This window comes from Schistocerca serialis, chromosome 2 (assembly GCF_023864345.2).
Source record: "Schistocerca serialis cubense isolate TAMUIC-IGC-003099 chromosome 2, iqSchSeri2.2, whole genome shotgun sequence".
In the NCBI taxonomy this organism is placed as follows: domain Eukaryota; kingdom Metazoa; phylum Arthropoda; class Insecta; order Orthoptera; family Acrididae; genus Schistocerca; species Schistocerca serialis.
Window position 1 is genome coordinate 839,669,591 of NC_064639.1, and position 17,991 is coordinate 839,687,581.

At 37.6% G+C, this 17,991-nt stretch overlaps 1 protein-coding gene across 2 annotated transcripts in view; it reads right to left on the bottom strand.

Annotated features, from left to right (window-relative positions):
- The window catches only part of LOC126458109 (glutamyl aminopeptidase-like), a 292,746-nt gene that overhangs the window by 17,857 nt on the left and 256,898 nt on the right, over window positions 1-17,991 (bottom strand). For both annotated transcript variants that reach the window (XM_050094939.1, XM_050094938.1), the window contains exons 12-13: window positions 14,194-14,273; window positions 11,664-11,809 (exon numbers count right to left, since the gene is read on the bottom strand). In XM_050094939.1, the coding sequence (XP_049950896.1) occupies window positions 11,664-11,809; window positions 14,194-14,273 (226 nt within the window). The remainder of the gene's footprint in view (window positions 1-11,663; window positions 11,810-14,193; window positions 14,274-17,991) is intronic.

Here is a 17,991-nt window from a genome sequence, read left to right on the forward strand (position 1 = left end):
TGATCACATCGACATGGTCATGCGTGGGCGTGGTACTCTTGTCGCTAAGAATATGCCCCAAATATTTGATCCAGAGGACAAAGAAACTCCACTTTTCCAACCGATAGTGTAAGCCATTTCCTTGGAGGCATTTAGAAAGGGCCTAAAGATTCCTATGATGTCCCACATGTAACCCAGTAACAATGATATCATCCAAATAACTAACACAGTGCAGAATACCTTAGGCCAACTGGTGTAAATACTTTTTGAGAATGGCAGGTGCTCTCACAACCCCAAACGGGAAGTGATTGTACCTATTTAAGCCAAATGGCATATGTAAGAACATCAGCCGACATGATATATCATTGATAGGCAGTTGGAGATACACTATGTGATCAAAAATATCCAGACATCCCCAAAAACATATGTTTTTCATATTAGGTGCATTGTGCTGCCACCTACTGCCAGGTATTCCATATCAACAGCCTCAGTAGTCATTAGACATCCTGAGAGACCAGAACAGGGTGCTCCGCGGAACTCATGGACTTTGAACATGGTCAGGTGATTGGGTGTCACTTGTGTCATACGTCTGTACACGAGATTTCCACACTCCTAATCATCCCTGGGTCCACTGTTTCCGATGTGATAGTGAAGAGGAAACGTGAAGGGACATGTACAGCACAAAAGTGTACAGGCTGACCTTGTCTGTTGACTGTCAGAGACCGCAAACAGTTGAAGAGGGTCGTAATGTGTAATAGGCAGACATCTGTCCAGACCATCACACAGGAATTCCAAACTGCATCAGGATCCACTGCAAGTACTATGACAGTTAGGTGGGTGATGAGAAAACTTTGATTTCATGGTTGAACAGCTGCTCATAAGCCACACATCACGCTGGTAAACGCCAAACGACACCTCACTTGGTGTAAGGACCATAAACATTGGACGATTGAACAGTGGAAAAACATTGTGTGGCGTGACGAATCATGGTACACAATGGGCCAGTCTGATGGCAGGGGGGTGGGTATGGCGAAGGCCCGATGGACGTCATCTGCCACTGTGTGTGTGTAGTGCCAACAGTATAAGTTGGAGGTGGTGATGTTATAGTGTGGTCACGTTTTCCATGGAGGGGTCTTGTACCCCTTGTTGTTTTGCATGGCACTATCACAGAACATGCCTACTTTGATGTTTCAAACACCTTCTTGCTTCCCACTGTTGAAGAGCAATTCGGGGATGGCGATTGCGTCTTTCAAAACAATTGAGCACCTGTTCATAATGCATGGCCTGTGGTGGAGTCGTTACACGACAATAACATCCCTGTAATGGACTGGCCTGCACAGAGTCCTGACCTGAATCCTATAGAACACTTTTGGGATGTTCTGGAATGCCGACTTCGTGGCAGGCCTCACCGACCGACATCGATCCTCTCCTCAGTGCAGCACTCCGTGAAGAATGGGCTGCCATTCCCCAAGAAACCTTCCAGCACCTGACTGAATGTATGCCTGCAAGAGTGGGAGCTGTTTTCAAGGCTAAGGGTGGGCCAACACCATACTGCAATTCCAGTCATGACCTGTAAGTCATTTTCAGCCAGGTGTCCAGAGACCTTTGATCACATAGCGTATGCGTCATTTAAACCTGTCTTTGAAAAAACTGCCCCCCAGCCCGTTTAGTTAACAATTCCTGTGAGCAAGGCAGGAAATTAATAGCAAGCTTAAAAACTCCACACGTGTAAGGATCTGTTATATTTTTTAAGGACCACCTTAGGTGTCACCCACTGACTGGAGGAAACTATGGTAATAATGCAGTGGTCCTGAAGCCTTGCGAGTTCCTCTTGAAATGGAAGCAGTTGAGGTCTACAAAATTTTGGCGCAATTGAAGGCTTCACAGAGATGTAGCGGTAAAGTTATGTGCACACCTGAGTACTGGATCAAAAATCTCTTTGTATGAAACAAACACAGCATCAAGTTCAGAAAAAGCTACTGTTTTGGGCACACTGATTGCCACAGGCATCACAATCCACTCCACAGGCATCACAATCCACTGCATAGTGCAGGCAGCCACTTCTGGCTGTGAAGCCTGTCACAGTGCCAATGACGGAGGGTGTTTCTGAACTGCTCAGTTAACATTACAAAAGGGATGCTCACTCAAGAATGTTACTCACACAGTAAACTGGAATAACTGAATATTTTTCTAAATGAAGTTATGGTAATTATCTCATGATACCATTTCTAAATTTTCCAAACTTGGACCTTTGCAGAGCATTGGTAGGCCCAACTGTCCTCCTTTATTACAATACTTCATCTCAAACAAACATTCTGTGTACTGTTCACTGACACAGTGAAATTTCACATCAATATGCTTGCTTCATTTGACTGTGCTGATTTGATCATTTCGATAGCACTTTGAAGCAATCTCAAAAGATTTATTAATTGTAAGCACTTCACCAAGACTAGGATTGGACTTGACCAAAGCTTTTGTTGTGACGTCCCTGTCAGGGGCAAAGTGCACAATCACATCCCAAATCAGAGATTCCAAATCCAAAAGTTTGTAGCTCTGGCATGTGAAAGAGCATTTGCGTGCACAACCCCGCAAGTTGGCAGCCCATGCTGTATAAGACTGCCCCTATTGTTTATGGTACTGACTGTGCTGTAGGCTAGCTGCAACAGGGGTCATCTGCTGTGAACTGCTGTGACAAAGACTACTGTTGCTTCCGAAGTTCCAGAAACTTGGCATCCATAACATGGGCACGAGTGCTAATGTGTCACTGATGGCACAATATGGTAATAGCTTGCCTGCTGCATTTTTACTTTTGTCTGTTCACTTTATTACAAATATTATAAGACACGCTGATTAAACTACCTAAGTTATTTGGATTGCCATCTTTGTACAACAGCAAACCAGTGACACAGACAGCACATACTGTTCCAGATAACTCTCATTTTCTTATTACGCTAGCTGGTAACCCTTGGAGACCATATTGTAAACATTATGTTTTACCAACTCTGTAACGCTTTAAACACCCACCCTTAAAATATAATATTTTCTTTCAATAACTATCACATTTTTAGTTACTCACACAGTAAACTGAAATAACTGAAGTTATGGCAACTGTTTCATGATGCCATTTCTAAATTGTTCAAACCTAGGCCTTTGCAGAGCATTGGTAAGTATGTCTGCCAACTGTCCTTCTGTACTACAATACTTTATCTCAAACAAACATTCTCTGTACTGTTCACTAACATAGTGGAATTTCACATGAATATGTTTGCTTCGTCTAACTATGCTGATTTGACAATTGCAATAGCACTTTGTCTACAAGAAGAATGGTCTTCATTTCTCTTCTGGATAGCTCATGCAGAAGGGACTTGATGTGTTTCATTCTGCTGCTGGCATGTACAGGGTGTATCAAAAAGAATCATCTGATTTGGCATGTCTATATTTCTGAAACTAACAAACACATGCAATGAATTTTGTTTTCTTGATGAATGGAAACTCCTAAAGTTTTTTTTCATACCTTTTCATAGGTATTCAATATGCCCCCCCTTGAGACACACGGCATATGTGAATGCAGTATTCATATCATTCCCATACTGTAGCGAGCGCATCTTGAGATACAATTTCCGCAGCTGCTATTATGTGACGTCTCAGTTCATTCATTGTTGTTGGTAATGGAGGGACATAAACAGAATCTTTTATAAACCCCCAAAAGACAAATACAATCAGGTCCTGTGACCTTGGAGGCCAGTAATGTAAGGCTGAATAATTTGATCCAGTGCATCCGATCCATGGTTCAGGAATCTTTTGATTTAAAAATTCCTGTACATCCACACGCCAGTGTGGGGGGTGTCCCATCCTGTTGGTAAACGAAGTTCGAATTGGTCTCCAACAGTGGGAAAAGAAAACTATGGCAGATGCGTTCGATGTCTGTATCAGACACTCATGGATGGCCCAATGATTTGCCTTTACACAAACAAGCTGTTTCTTGGAATTGTTCATGCCATCATCTAATGCTCTGTGCTGTAGGAGAATTCACACCATACCTTGTATGAAAGTCATGCTGAACAGTTATTACTGTGACCCGCACTGCACAGAACATAGAACACAAAACGCTCTCTGTTGTCCCGACACCATTCTTACTAGAACTGAAGTGGGCGCACACTACTGCTACCTAGCAGGAACCACGTAAAACTCAAGAGTTTGCTCCTTCCAATAGTACATTGTTCATATCTCAAATAACATAATAGTTATGATTTTTTCAAATCGGATGATTCATTTTGATACACCCTGTATTCTGTTTCAGTTGATGAAGTTTAAAAAAAAAATTAGAAGACTCTGTGGCTTCACAATAAGAAAATTTAATGTTTTCATTCTCTTCATTTTCTTCACTTGACTCCCTGTCTGAAATTAATTGAGTGTTCAGTCCTTCAGTTAGTCATATTGGATTTTTTATAGTTTCTTCATATGTTGTTCATGATGTAGAAATACTGCATCCTCTGTCTTCATTAATTGTATCCCTATTTATGTACATGGATTTTCAACCACAGACATTTCAAAATTCTTCTTTTGTTTGTTTAGCATGTTTTCAATTTTCTCAAAGCCTTGTTCTGTAATGATTCCATCATCAACATGTACATTTCTGCAGTTGCATATTTAAATATGCACTGATTTGATTTCAACTGAATTAGTCCTTCTGCTTTTAAAAAATCCGAAATGTCAGAATTTTATTTCATCTGACTGGAGCTTGTTTAAGTCAACACAGAGTTTTCTTCAAAGCACAATTTTTTCCCTTATCTTTGTGCCCTTCAGGCATATTCAAGAGTCTCTTCATCCATTTTTTCTGCAGAAAAAGGTTGTTTTTACATCAAACACTCTCATATAGATATTTTTGTCTGCTGCCACAGAAAACAACAGTCTTAGTGAACTTGTATCTACCACTGGGCTAAATAATTCCTTGAGATCTATATCTTTTTCTTGCTGATCTTGCTGACAACATCGGACAACCAGTCTGGCTTTACATTGACTATCATCTCTGACTTTAAAAATCAATTTTACTTGTCGAAATCTCTTTCCCTATTGTCTCCTCTGGATTCGCCAACTTCCATGTGCCATTCTGTTCAAGTGATGTTGTTTCTTCTTCTATTGCTTTTATCCAGTCTTCTTTATTTGGTCCATTAATACAGTCTTCATATGAAAGTAATGCTGTTACATTATCTTCTAATGACACCATTAATAAATATAGACTTTGATCAGAAATCGGTAAGCTAAGGTAGAACATTCAAAATTCCTAGGTGTATGCATTGATGAGGGGTTGAACTGGGAAAAAACACACTGAAGATCTGCTGAAACGTTTGAGTTCAGCTACTTATGCTATTAGGGTCATTGCAAATTTTGGCGATATACGTCTCAGTAAATTAGCTTACCACACTTATTTTCTTTCTCTGCTTTCATATGGCATCATATTCTGGGGTAACTCATCATTGAGTAAAAGAGTGTTCGTGCACAAAAGCGTGTAATCAGAATAATTGCTGGAGCTCCTTTGCCTTCGAATATGTCTGCTTGTGTCTGTATATGTGTGGATGGATATGTGTGTGTGTGCGAGTGTATACCCGTCCTTTCTTCCCCCTAAGGTGAGTCTTTCTGCTCCCGGGATTGGAATGACTCCTTACCCTCTCCCTTAAAACCCACATCCTTTCGTCTTTCCCTCTCCTTCCCTCTAACCTGACGAAGCAACTGTTGGTTGCGAAAGCTTGAATTTTGTGTGTATGTTTGTGTGTCTATCGACCTGCCAGCGCTTTCTTTTGGTAAGTCACATCATCTTTATTCACTAATGAAATTTGTTATTAACACTCCAAATGAATTCAAAAGTAATAGTAGTGTACATGGCTACAACACTAGGAGAAAGGATGATCTTCACTACTCAAGGTTAAATCTAACTTTGGCTTAGAAGGGGGCAAATTATGCTGCCACAAAAGTCTTTGGTCCCTTACCTTATAGCATCAAAAGTCTGACAGATAGCCATATAGCATTTAAAAGGAAATTAAAAGAATTTCTAAATGGCAACTCCTTCTACTCATTAGATGAATTATTGGATACAGTAAATGGGTAATTTCCCCAACCCCCACAAAAAAATTATATTAAAAAATATAAAAAATTAAAAATATTAAGTGTGATGTAATATCTTGTATAGACACCTTTTATTGACCTGACACGTTCCACATCATTACGAAGTGTCGTATTCATGATCTATGGAACAAGTACTAATCTAATATAATCTTTCAAAGGTTTCTTCTAATGTGTTCTATTCCTTAAACTGCAGTTTCCTCTTTCTTCATTGCATAATCCTTCTGCTTGATTTTCTTCTTCATTTTCTTGATGCTGAATTTCACTTACTTGAGTGTTGGGTCATTTGATATTTCACCAATAACAATATTTTTTGTACAGTTTTTTTGAGACACACTGTTCGAATTCAACGTCTCATAAGACAATATTTCTTCTGTCTGCATCAAATAGTCTGTAGCCATTTGGAGCACAATCAACAAAGGTAAATTGATTAAATATATAGCTGTGAGTAATCCTTCTCCCCATGATTCTTTCTTCAGTTTACTATTGAAGATCATAGTTGTTACTTTGTTAATCATTGTTAGATTTAGTCCCTCTCCTTTCCCACTGAGTTGAAGACTATGAGAAATACTATCATCTACAATAATTCCTTTTTCTTTGCATAGTCATTAGTTTAAGAATTAGCGTGTTCACCACCATTATCATTTTCTATTTCTGAAACTTTCAGTTTGAACTGATTTTCACTTTCTACCACATACTTTCTTATGAATTTTGCAGTTTCTGATTTAAATCTTAACAAATAGGTTGCACAAAAAGGGATGAAATCAACTGATACTGTCATGTAGCATCTGTATCTATTTAATTATTTAATGTTGGAGGATCTCTCTCTCTCTCTCTCTCTCTCTCTCTCTCTCTCTCTCTCTCTCTCTCTCTCTCTCTCCCACAGATATTGGTATGTATCATTTCAAGTAGTCTTGCTATTTCTGTCACTATATTTCTCTCACTACAGAAACTGGTTTTTTGTTAGCTTAGCTCTCACACAATTTTTCTGCTGAAGATAAACTACTAGGAACTCCATTACACAAGTTCATCTATTGCCGTTCATGTTTTTCCTCTGTCAATAGTGATTGCATTTCTAGTTTTATTTAAATTCCTACAATCAATTTCTTGTTTATGGTCCTTTAAAAATTTGAGTATTTTATCTTCATAGATTTGAACAGAATATTTACTAAAAGCAACAGTGCATTCTACTTAACTGACAGCACTCAGTCATCAGATTTCTACTCATTTTAGAAACACACATAACATCCTTGAGAATAGTTTTCACCCTGTTGCTACTATTCTCGTTTATCCACCTTGTCTGACAGTTTGCACAACATTATCATGGTCTTTCACATTTGTTAACTTCAGCTCTGGATCTACGATATTTCCGAACTGGGGCAAAAGTTTAAAATGGCCATTTTTGGGCCTGGTTAACTTGACCACTTCATCACACATATGTCCTGTAAATGCACTATCTACAATGATGGCTATTTCTTCTCTCGCATTAGCTTTTTCTGACATATTCCCTTTGTGTATTCATGTGGAGTAAGTGTCCTCTTTGAGCTTTTCTTCATTGATGTCTTCTTTTTTCTTCTCTTCAGCAATGACTTCTTTCTTGTTTTCTTGAATATCATCTTCTTTCTTGTTTCTCCAATGGCTACATCTTGTGTGATGTCTTCAGCATTAAAAATGCTATTTCTGTGTTGTCTTTGTTCTTAAAATAACATTCTTCTCATTTAATGTTTGTACTTTTGCAGTGGGGTCATGGCTTGAAAGGCTTCAGTTTTTTGAATTTCATTTTTAAAGTAGTACTCTTCTTCTGTGTGGTTATTTTCCTTGAGAATAGGACAGCATTGTTTCTTCTAAGGCTTCTTGCAGTCTCTTGCAAAATGTCCATGTCCACCGCAATTGTTACAAATTAGAGCCTTTCTTTTATTTTTGTTCAAACAAACATCAAAGGCAATACTCTCTTCTTGATTATTACTTTTCAATTGTTCATTGAGCCTTGCAAATAGATTGTCACCCACTGGGTGACAAATCCCATGCTGAAGGACAGTGTTTGAATTCATCTGGCAAAATAAACAGTACCTGAGTATGGTACCTGATATCATTTCTGACTGTAGTCAATTCATTCAATTGCTATGTTCTGCAGTGCATATATGTTATTCATCGTGTCTCTAATTTTATCATATTTGAAACACTAAAATTCTTGAAGCAACTGCAGAGTTCTTTGAGAAACGTCGCTTTTGTAAATTTCTTTAACTTTATTGCATGTAGCCTTGGAAGTTTCACAGCCCAACCCATGTGACGTTACCTTTTTCTCAACTGTCCTATTACAATGTTTCACCTTGCTGTCCCATTGCTGACATTTCTTCTTTTTTTCTTCTGTTTCACATTTTTCAAGCAATTACACCCAATATACAATATCATACAGATCATGCGTAGTAAAACAAACACACACACACACACACACACACACACACACACAACACACACACAACACATACACACTCATGCAAATGAAACTGCAGTCTCATGATACAGTGTGGTTTTGGTTTCAATTGCCTGCGACTGCAGTTGTGTGTGCATTTGCATGTGTGTGTGTGTGTGTGTGTGTGTGTCTAGTCTATTGTTGACAAAGGCCTTAATGGCCAAAAGCTTTATTTGTGACTGTCTTTTCGTAGTGCCTATCTGCACTCAGCACCTCCGCTATGTGGTGAGTAGCAATGTTTGCTTTTTAAAGGCCTTTCAAAATCTTTGGAACATTATTCATGTAAGTCAGAAACAAGATCTGACCCATTACTGATCTCTGTGGCTTTTCATATGTTATGTTCCCTAATTCAGAGCTTCATTTCATGTCTGTGAAACAATTTGTTAACGAGATATTCTGCTTTCTGTTGAGAAGGTAAGACTCCATCCATGCACAAGGGATGCTGTTAATGCAATACCACTTTAGTTTGCTATGTGGAATTTTCTTATCCATAAAATCAAAGGCTTTGGCGATCACAAAGTTCGTGTTTAGCTCTGTTAGAACTTCACTTGCTTTCTCAGTGGAGAATCTTTCATAAAAGACAAACTGAGGGGTAGTTAACAAATTCTGGTTGGGTAAACAAGTCATTCTTGTGTCATGGCCACTGTCTCAAACACTTCTGAAAGAAATTGAGTGATGCGTGATACAGGTCTCTAATTACAGGTGGTTTTCTTCATCCAGTTGTCTTGATGGGTTTTACTACAGCTTATTCTAGTCTGTCAGGAAATATGCCTTAAGTCATTCATTGGTTATGAAGATAGGTTAAGGCTACTCATATTAAGTCAAAACCAGATTTTTACACTGTACTAGAAGAATCATCACAGTCTGCATAATTACTATTTTTTGTGACTTGATAAATTTTTTAATGTACTCAGGTGTTGTAGTTTTGAAACTAATGTCTGTTGGTGGTACATGCAGTGTCTGTTCAAGAAAATGCAGCGCATCTCTGTAGGTTCTTTATTACTGGGTGAATGTTTGCTGCCACTGTGAAAAAGTAATAATTGAATTCCATACCAATGGTTTGAAAATCACCAATTCTGCCATAGTTATTTTCTGGGGGCCCAGCCCAGTTTCACTAGGGGCACTATTATTTATATCTTTTGTTAATAATGTTTCAAATATTTGTCACCTCAGTCTTCGAAAGTTCACAGGTAATTTTAAATGAAAGCTTTGACATAACTATAATCAGTTTTTTTGACAGAGCTCAGAAAAGCTATTTGTTACTATTTAAAAAATCTGTGTTGAACATAATATTTAAGGAAAACTGAATTGTGGTACTGGAGCTATTTGAAGTATGAATTCTAAGTACATGGAAAGAACAGCTTTTAATTCATTAGGAAGTTAGGCTTTTGAATAAATGTCTCACAAAAAACTTACCTAGAGTGCAGGCATAAAATATAATCATGCATATCTACTGATAAGTTACAACAATCCTGACTCTTCAACTACTTATATTTATTCCTTAATATCTATAGTAAATGTAAAACTTTCTTGGATTAAGCATAATTATTACAGTGTTGTTAAACATGTGTTCTTTGCAGTGACACTTAAGTTGCTGCAGTCCTGTCAAAACTGAATCCTTCAGGCAATATTTTCAGACTGAAGATCATAACAGATTATAAAGAAGAGAGATGGAGTCACATGAAGGCGGTAACATGGAAGGGTGTTTTTCAAGCAACAAATTTCAATGTAATAATGTTGTAACATGTAATGTAGTAGTAGTAGTAGTTGCAGTGGTAGTACTACCACCACAATACCAAAACAACAACAATGATGACAAGAAGAAAGTAATTGAAGGATGAGGTTTCCACATTAGTCAATATTTCACAGGCATTATGGTTTGAGGGGGGCAGTGCACAAATGGTTTAATTCATACTTAACTGGAAGAATGCAGAAAGTTGAAATAAGTGGTTCATGTAATGTTAAAGCAACAGCTGATTCCTCAAACTGGGGGGCTATCAAGTACGGGGTCCCAAAGGTTCGGTCTTAGGTCCTTTACTGTTCTTGATATACATTAATGACTTACCATTCCACATTGATGAAGATGCAAAGTTAGTTCTTTTTGCTGATGATACAAGTATAGTAATAAAATCCAAAAACCAAGAACTAAGTGATGTAATTGTAAATGATGTTTTTCACAAAATTATTAAGTGGTTCTCAGCAAACGGACTCTCTTTAAATTTTGATAAAACACAGTATATACAGTTCCACACAGTAAATGGCACAACTCCAGTAATAAATATAGACTTTGAACAGAAGTCTGTAGCTAAGGTAGAATTTTCAAAATTTTTAGGTGTGTCCATTGATGAGAGGTTAAACTGGAAGCAACACATTGATGGTCTGCTGAAACGTCTGAGTTCAGCTACGTATGCTATTAGGGTTATTGCAAATTTTGGTGATAAGAATCTCAGTAAATTAGCTTACTATGCCTACTTTCATTCACTGCTTTCGTATGGCATCATATTCTGGGGTAATTCATCGTTGAGTAGAAAAGTATTCATTGCTCAAAAACGTGTAATCAGAATAATTGCTGGAGCCCACCCACGGTCATCCTGCAGACATCTATTTAAGGATCTAGGGATCCTCACAGTAACCTCACAGTATATATATACACTTATGAAATTTGCTGTTAATAATCCAACCCAGTTCAAAAGTAATAGCAGTGTGCATAGCTATAACACCAGGAGAAAGGATGATCTTCACTATGCAGGGTTAAATCTGACTTTGGCACAGAAAGGGGTAAGTTACGCTGCCACAAAAGTCTTTGGTCACCTACCAAACAGCATCAAAAGCCTGACAGATAGCCAACCAACATTTAAAAATAAATTAAAAGAATTTCTAGATGACAACTCCTTCTACTCATTGGCTGAATTTTTAGATATAAATTAAGGGAGGGGGAAAAAAACCAACATAATCATTAGTGTCATGCAATATTTTGTGTAATGTAATATCTTGTACAGACATCTTTTATTAACCTGACACATTCCACATAATTACGAAGTGTCGTATTCATGATCTATGGAACAAGTATTAATCTAATCTAACAACTTACCATAATGGTACACAAGTGTTCTCAGATCAGGATGGGGTCTGTAGTCTGGTTGGACTAACCAACCATCGAATTCATCCTGCACCTGTTGTAGACACGCTGGCAGTGCTGCTAGACATGCTAACTCTAGAGCCACTATTCGCAGTCTCCTGCAACATATTAACAGTTACATTGTTACATACGCACAGTCAAACTAAACTGACCATTGTGCTCAATGATTTTAAAGTATCACCATTTCTGATACTGCTATTATCTGGGAACTCTTTTTGTCTCACTGTTTTTATCTGTAGGTTGTTTAATAATTTTCCAGATTATTTTTGTTTTATTCTAGAAGTTTTAATCTGTCAGGAAATTTCATGTCAGTGCACACCTCACTGTGAAGTGAAAATTCATTTTATGAGTGGGATAAATAATAATTTTCACTGTAAACAGGCATCCATTCTTACATCATGTGGATACTTGTTTTTATGTATTTCTTATCAATGTAGTTGGTGCAAATGTCAAGGAAACTGGATTAGATTAACAATAGCTATGAGGGCCATTCAGAAAGTAGAGAATGTTTTGTTTTGACATGAGACCGTATCCCCCACCACCACTGCCAACTGACCACTGCCCTAGATACCCATCGGCTTCAGTTTGGCAGCAGCTCAATTGAATATAACTGATTAATGCTTAGCTCTGTGACTTTAAAATGTATGATAATGTTATTAACTTTTACAGTGCATATAAGTCCAACCTATCAAAATTTGCAGACAGGTAACTGAGGTTTACAGTAATGTTATGAATGAAGCATCAGTTTAGAAGTGGTGTGTCACTTTTATTAGTGGACAGAAGAATGTTCATGACAAAGATCACTCAGGCCGGCCCTCAGTGGTGACCAGAAGACTCCACCCAATGACTGAAACAAAATCCAAGATGATAGATGTTCACAATTAGTGAACTGCAAAGGCCTCCTGTCAGATGCTTTAATGGCTTTGCCACACCATTAAAACAATTGGCACAGAATGCTAACGAGTGGAGTCATTCTCCTCCATAATAATGCAAGTCTGCATGCAGCTGGAGTGACACAGGACTTGATTCAGCGATATCAGTGGGAAGTGTTTCAACATCTGCCATACAGTCCAGACTTAGTTCCAAGTGATTATCACTTCTTCTCCAAACCGAGAGATTGTTTTGAGTGGAAAATGCTGTGGAAGTGATGATGAACTTAAAAAAGCCATTAATCATTAGCAATTAATCATTTGGCAGCTACTGAGTATGCGGAAGGCATTGGAAATTTGGTAAAATGGTACAACAAGTGCCTCAATTGGAATGGTGACTTGACTATGTACGAAAGTAGCTTGGGTATCAAACTGTATGTAAAGTACAGTTTTGTTTATTTATAGCACACAAAAAATTTCTCTCTTTGCTTATGAGTCTTATGAATAGCAATTTTTTATTTCCATTTTAGCCTGTATAATCACAAAACTGATCTCCAGGTTTATATTCTCCTTGTTGTCAAACCATGTGCCCGGGTATCAAAGATTCTCTACTTTAGAAAATCTCTAATCTCCAACTTGACCTGGGGCACTATGTGTTGCTTCTCTGGAAGGAACCATTATATTTATCTGTTCAGCACTGAGTTTCATGCCAAATTTGCTTGCATTGTAAGGTAGGTCCTCCATTACCTCTACCATCTCAGCTTCAGACATTATAATATCTTCTGCATGTGCTACAATATGGATTCACTCACTCAAATTGGTGCATTCTCCATTCATCTGATGGCTTTCTCAAGCACTACATTGAACAGTATTGGTAGAACAGTATCAGCTTGATGAAAATCTTTGTGTCAAAGGCCTATTTAAATTTCTTATTAAAGATAACTGGATGGAAACAGCAGAATATGCATTAACAAGAGGCAATTGCGAGGTTAGGAAATGATCTTCAAGGCTGATAAACTCTGTGACATAAGTAAATAAGTGTGCAATTTATATATAACTCAGGTAACAGTCAAGTGTTTATATAGTCTGAAGAATTAGTTTCTAATAACTGCTTCTCTTTCTTACATATACCTTAACTTGTTGTGCATCCCTGAAGATACTTTTCAATGAAGGAATCTCCCTAAGATTGTGAATGACTGTGATAAGTTAAATCTGTGTGCCTGGTGGTGGTTCAAACAACACACCTTTTGCAGGCTGTACACTTACAAACAGAGCCACCTGAGTACAATTTGTGGATCAATGCACAGCTTCAACCTATCACTTGGCCCCACACCATATTTTACAAATTTGTTTAACTTTCTAATGTAAAGTTATGCCCATTAAAGTCTGAGAATTTATTCAGACTTGCACCTTTAACAACAATCTGCCTTAACAATATACAGAAGATAATTTAAACAACACACACATAATCTAAATCAATAAGGCTTGACTTAAATTTAGATTCCAGATCTTACAAGAATGAAACCAATGTTACTGCTTGAACATTTCCCTTTTTTCTTTGAAGTTGTATTTTTATATCAGAATCTGTTTGTCACTTTAAATGTAGATCATACCTCTGTAGATGCCCATCAGTGTCATTAACATTCCAAGCTAGAGAATTATAAACATCTTCTATCTGTTCCTGCAAATAAACCTGAAAAACCAGTACATCATTTCAGTTATGAGAATTCTAAGTTCAGTACAGATTGGAGCTATTACTTAACACAACTTATGAACTTTTAAGGATAAAGTTCAAAGAAATAAGCATTTTATTGTTTTATGTATGCTTGTTGTTGACTTTTTACACAGACATTTAAGAAAATAGATGGGTATATTGATTTCTATGTTTTATCATTTACAATTGAAGTTCTAAGAAACATGTAATAAGTATGTAAAAAATACATTCTGCAAATAAATTTAATTCAAAACACTTCAAATCTGCTACTAAGAAAAACAACATGTAACTAAAATATTTGTTGTTAGTTATGGTATGCTGCTTCTTTCAGACTTAGGGAAAAAAGCAGCAACATCACCAACATGTTTCAGTAGAAACAACACTGCTATTACATTTTAAACTATGTACCTGTCGTTAAATTTCTGTACCTGTCAGCCCATTTTAGTTGTCCCAGTTTTAACAGCTGGTAATTAAAAAATAGTTATCTGTGTTGAATGTTAACAATTTGATTACATCATTATAACAAGTCAACAATCTAAATCAGGTCTAATGAAATAAGTGAGCCTACTGTTAGTCATCTATAATCAAGAACAACTTCTGAAAATTTCAGTCTTCATAGAGGTTAAACATCAATTACATTTCCATATGGTGACAAAGAAGTCATCATTATCATCCTGTCTCTTTGTCTTTCTCCCTTTTTTATTTTGTTTATCTTTCTGGGTGTCCTCTCTTTCATTCACTTGACAGGCGCATACAATCATATTTAAGTCTTGATTCCTCCTATAATAGTTCCTTCTACATTAATTCCTTGATTCTCTCTTTCCTGAACCTGTCCATAATTGTCACTTCAATACTATTTTTCAAGAATTTCATCTCACTAGCTTGTATTTCGCTTGTCTCTCTTCCTATCATTACCCAGGTGCATGAAGCATGTCAGGATTGGTGCATACCACATTCAATACATAACCCTTTTGCTCTTTTGAGAGACATCTTTGCTCCCTATCAGACTTCTAATGCTATTCTGGAATGAGCTCCACTCATTTGTATCTCTGTCATTTCTTCCATTCTCCTGTATTAATCTTCCCAGATATTTTTACTCTCCACCTTCCTCAGTCATTCCCCACCAGTTGTTATTCCACTTATGACTCTCTCCTTCTTCCTGGTTGTGATCATCATTTCACACTTAACTTACGCTAAATTTCATTCCATGTTGTTGTTGTGGTCTTCAGTCCAGAGACTGGTTTGATGCAGCTCTCCATGCTACTCCATCCTGTGCAAGCTGCTTCATCTCCCAGTACCTACTGCAACCTACATTCTTCTGAATCTGCTTAGCGTATTCATCTCATGGTCTCCCTCTAAGATTTTTACCCTCCGTGCTGCCCTCCAATACTAAATTGGTGATCCCTTGATGCCTCAGAACATGTCCTACCAACCGATCCCTTCTTCTAGTCAAGTTGTGCCACAAATTTCTCTTCTCCCCCAACTCTATTCAATACCTCCTCATTAGTTATGTGATCTACCCATATAATCTTCAGCATTCTTCTGTAGCACAACATTTCGAAAGTTTCTATTCTCTTCTTGTCCAAACTATTTATCGTCCATGTTTCACTTCCATACATGGCTACAATCCATACAAATAGTTTTAGAAACGACTTCCTGACACTTAACTCTATACCCAATGTTAACAAATTTCTCTTCTTCAAGAACGCTTTCCTTGCCATAGCCAGGCTACATTTTATATCTTCTCTACTTCGACCATCATCAGTTATTTTGCTCCCCAAATAGCAAAACTCAGTAACTACTTTAAGCATATCATTTCCTAATCTAATTCCCTCAGCATCAACCGATTTAATTCGACTACATTCCATTATCCTTGTTTTGATTTTGTTGATGTTCATCTTATATCCTCCTTTCAAGACACTGTCCATTCCGTTTAACTGCTTTTGCAGGTCCTCTGCTGTCTCTGACAGAATTACAATGTCACTGGCGAACCTTGAAGTTTTTATTTCTTCTCCATGGAATTTAATTCCTACTCCTAATTTTTCTTTTGTTTCCTTTACTGCTTGCTCACTATACAGATTGAATAACATCGGGGATAGACTACAATCCTGTCTCACTCCCTTCGCAACCACTGCTTCCCTTTCATGCCCCTTGAATCACATAACTGCCATCTGGTTTCGGTACAAATTGTAAATAGTCTTTCACTCCCTGTATTTGACCCCTGCCACATTCAAAATTTGAAAGAGAGTATTCCAGTCAACATTGTCAAAAGCTTTCTGTAAGTCTACAAATGCTAGAAACTTAGGTCTGCCTTTCCTTAATCTATTTTCTAAGATAAATCGTAGGGTCAGTATTGCCTCACGTGTTCCAACATTTCTACAGAATCCAAACTGATCTTCCCCAAGGTCTGCTTCTATCTGTTTTTCCATTCGTCTGTAAAGAATTCATGTTAGTATTTTGCGACCGCGACTTATTAAACTGACAGTACTGTAATTTTCACATCTGTCAACATGTGCTTTCTTTGGGATTGGAATTATTATATTCTTCTTGAAGTCTGAGGGTATTTTGTCTGTCTCATACATCTTGCTCACCAGACAGTAGAGTTTTGTCAGGGCTGGCTCTCCCAAGACTGTCAGTAGTTCTAATGGTATGTTGTCTACTCCCGGGGCCTTATTTCGACTAAGGTCTTTCAGTGCTCTGTCAAACTCTTTACCCAGTATCATATCTCCCATTTCATCTTCATCTACATTCTCTTCCATTTCCATTATATAGTCCTCAAGTACATCTCCCTTATATAGACCCTCTATATGCTCCTTCCACCTTCCTGCTTTCCCTTCTTTGCTTAGCACTGGGTTTCCATCTGAGCTCTTGATATTCATACAAGTGGCTCTGTTTTCTCCAAAGGTAGCTTTAATTTTCCTGTGGGCATTATCTATCTCACCCCTAGTGAGATATGCCTCCACATCCTTGCATTTGTCCTCTAGCCAGCCCTGCTTAGCCATTTCGCACTTCCTGTTGATCTCATTTTTGAGATGTTTGTATTCCTTTTTGCCTGCTTCATTTACTACATTTTCATATTTTTTCCTTTCATCAGTTAGATTGAATATATCTTCTGTCACCCAAGGATTTCTACTAGCCTTTGTCTTTTTACCTAATTGATCCTCTGCTATCTTCACTATTTCATTCCTCAAAGCTACCCATTCTTCTTCTACTGTATTTCTTTCCCCCATTCCTGTCAATCGTTCCCTAATGCTCTCCCAAAAACTCTCTACAACCTCTGGATCTTTAAGTTTATCCAGGTCCCATCTCCTTAAATTTCCATCTTTTTGCAGTTTCTTTAGTTTTAATCTACAGTTCATAACCATTAGATTGTGATCAGAGTCCACATCTGCCCCTGGAAATGTCTTACAATTTAAAACCTGGTTCCAAAATTGTGTAATCTATCAGAAACCTTCCAGTATCTCTAGGCCTCTTCCATGCATACAACCTTCTTTAATGAGTCTTGAACCAAGTGTTAGCTATGATTAAGTTATGCTCTGAGCAAAATTCTACCAGGTGGCTCCCTCTTTCACTTCCCCCCATTCCATATTCACCTACTACGTTTCCTTCTCTTCCTTTTCCTACTACCGAATTCCAGTCAGCCATGACTATTAAGTTTTCATCTCCCTTCACAATCTGAGTAATTTCCTTTAACTCA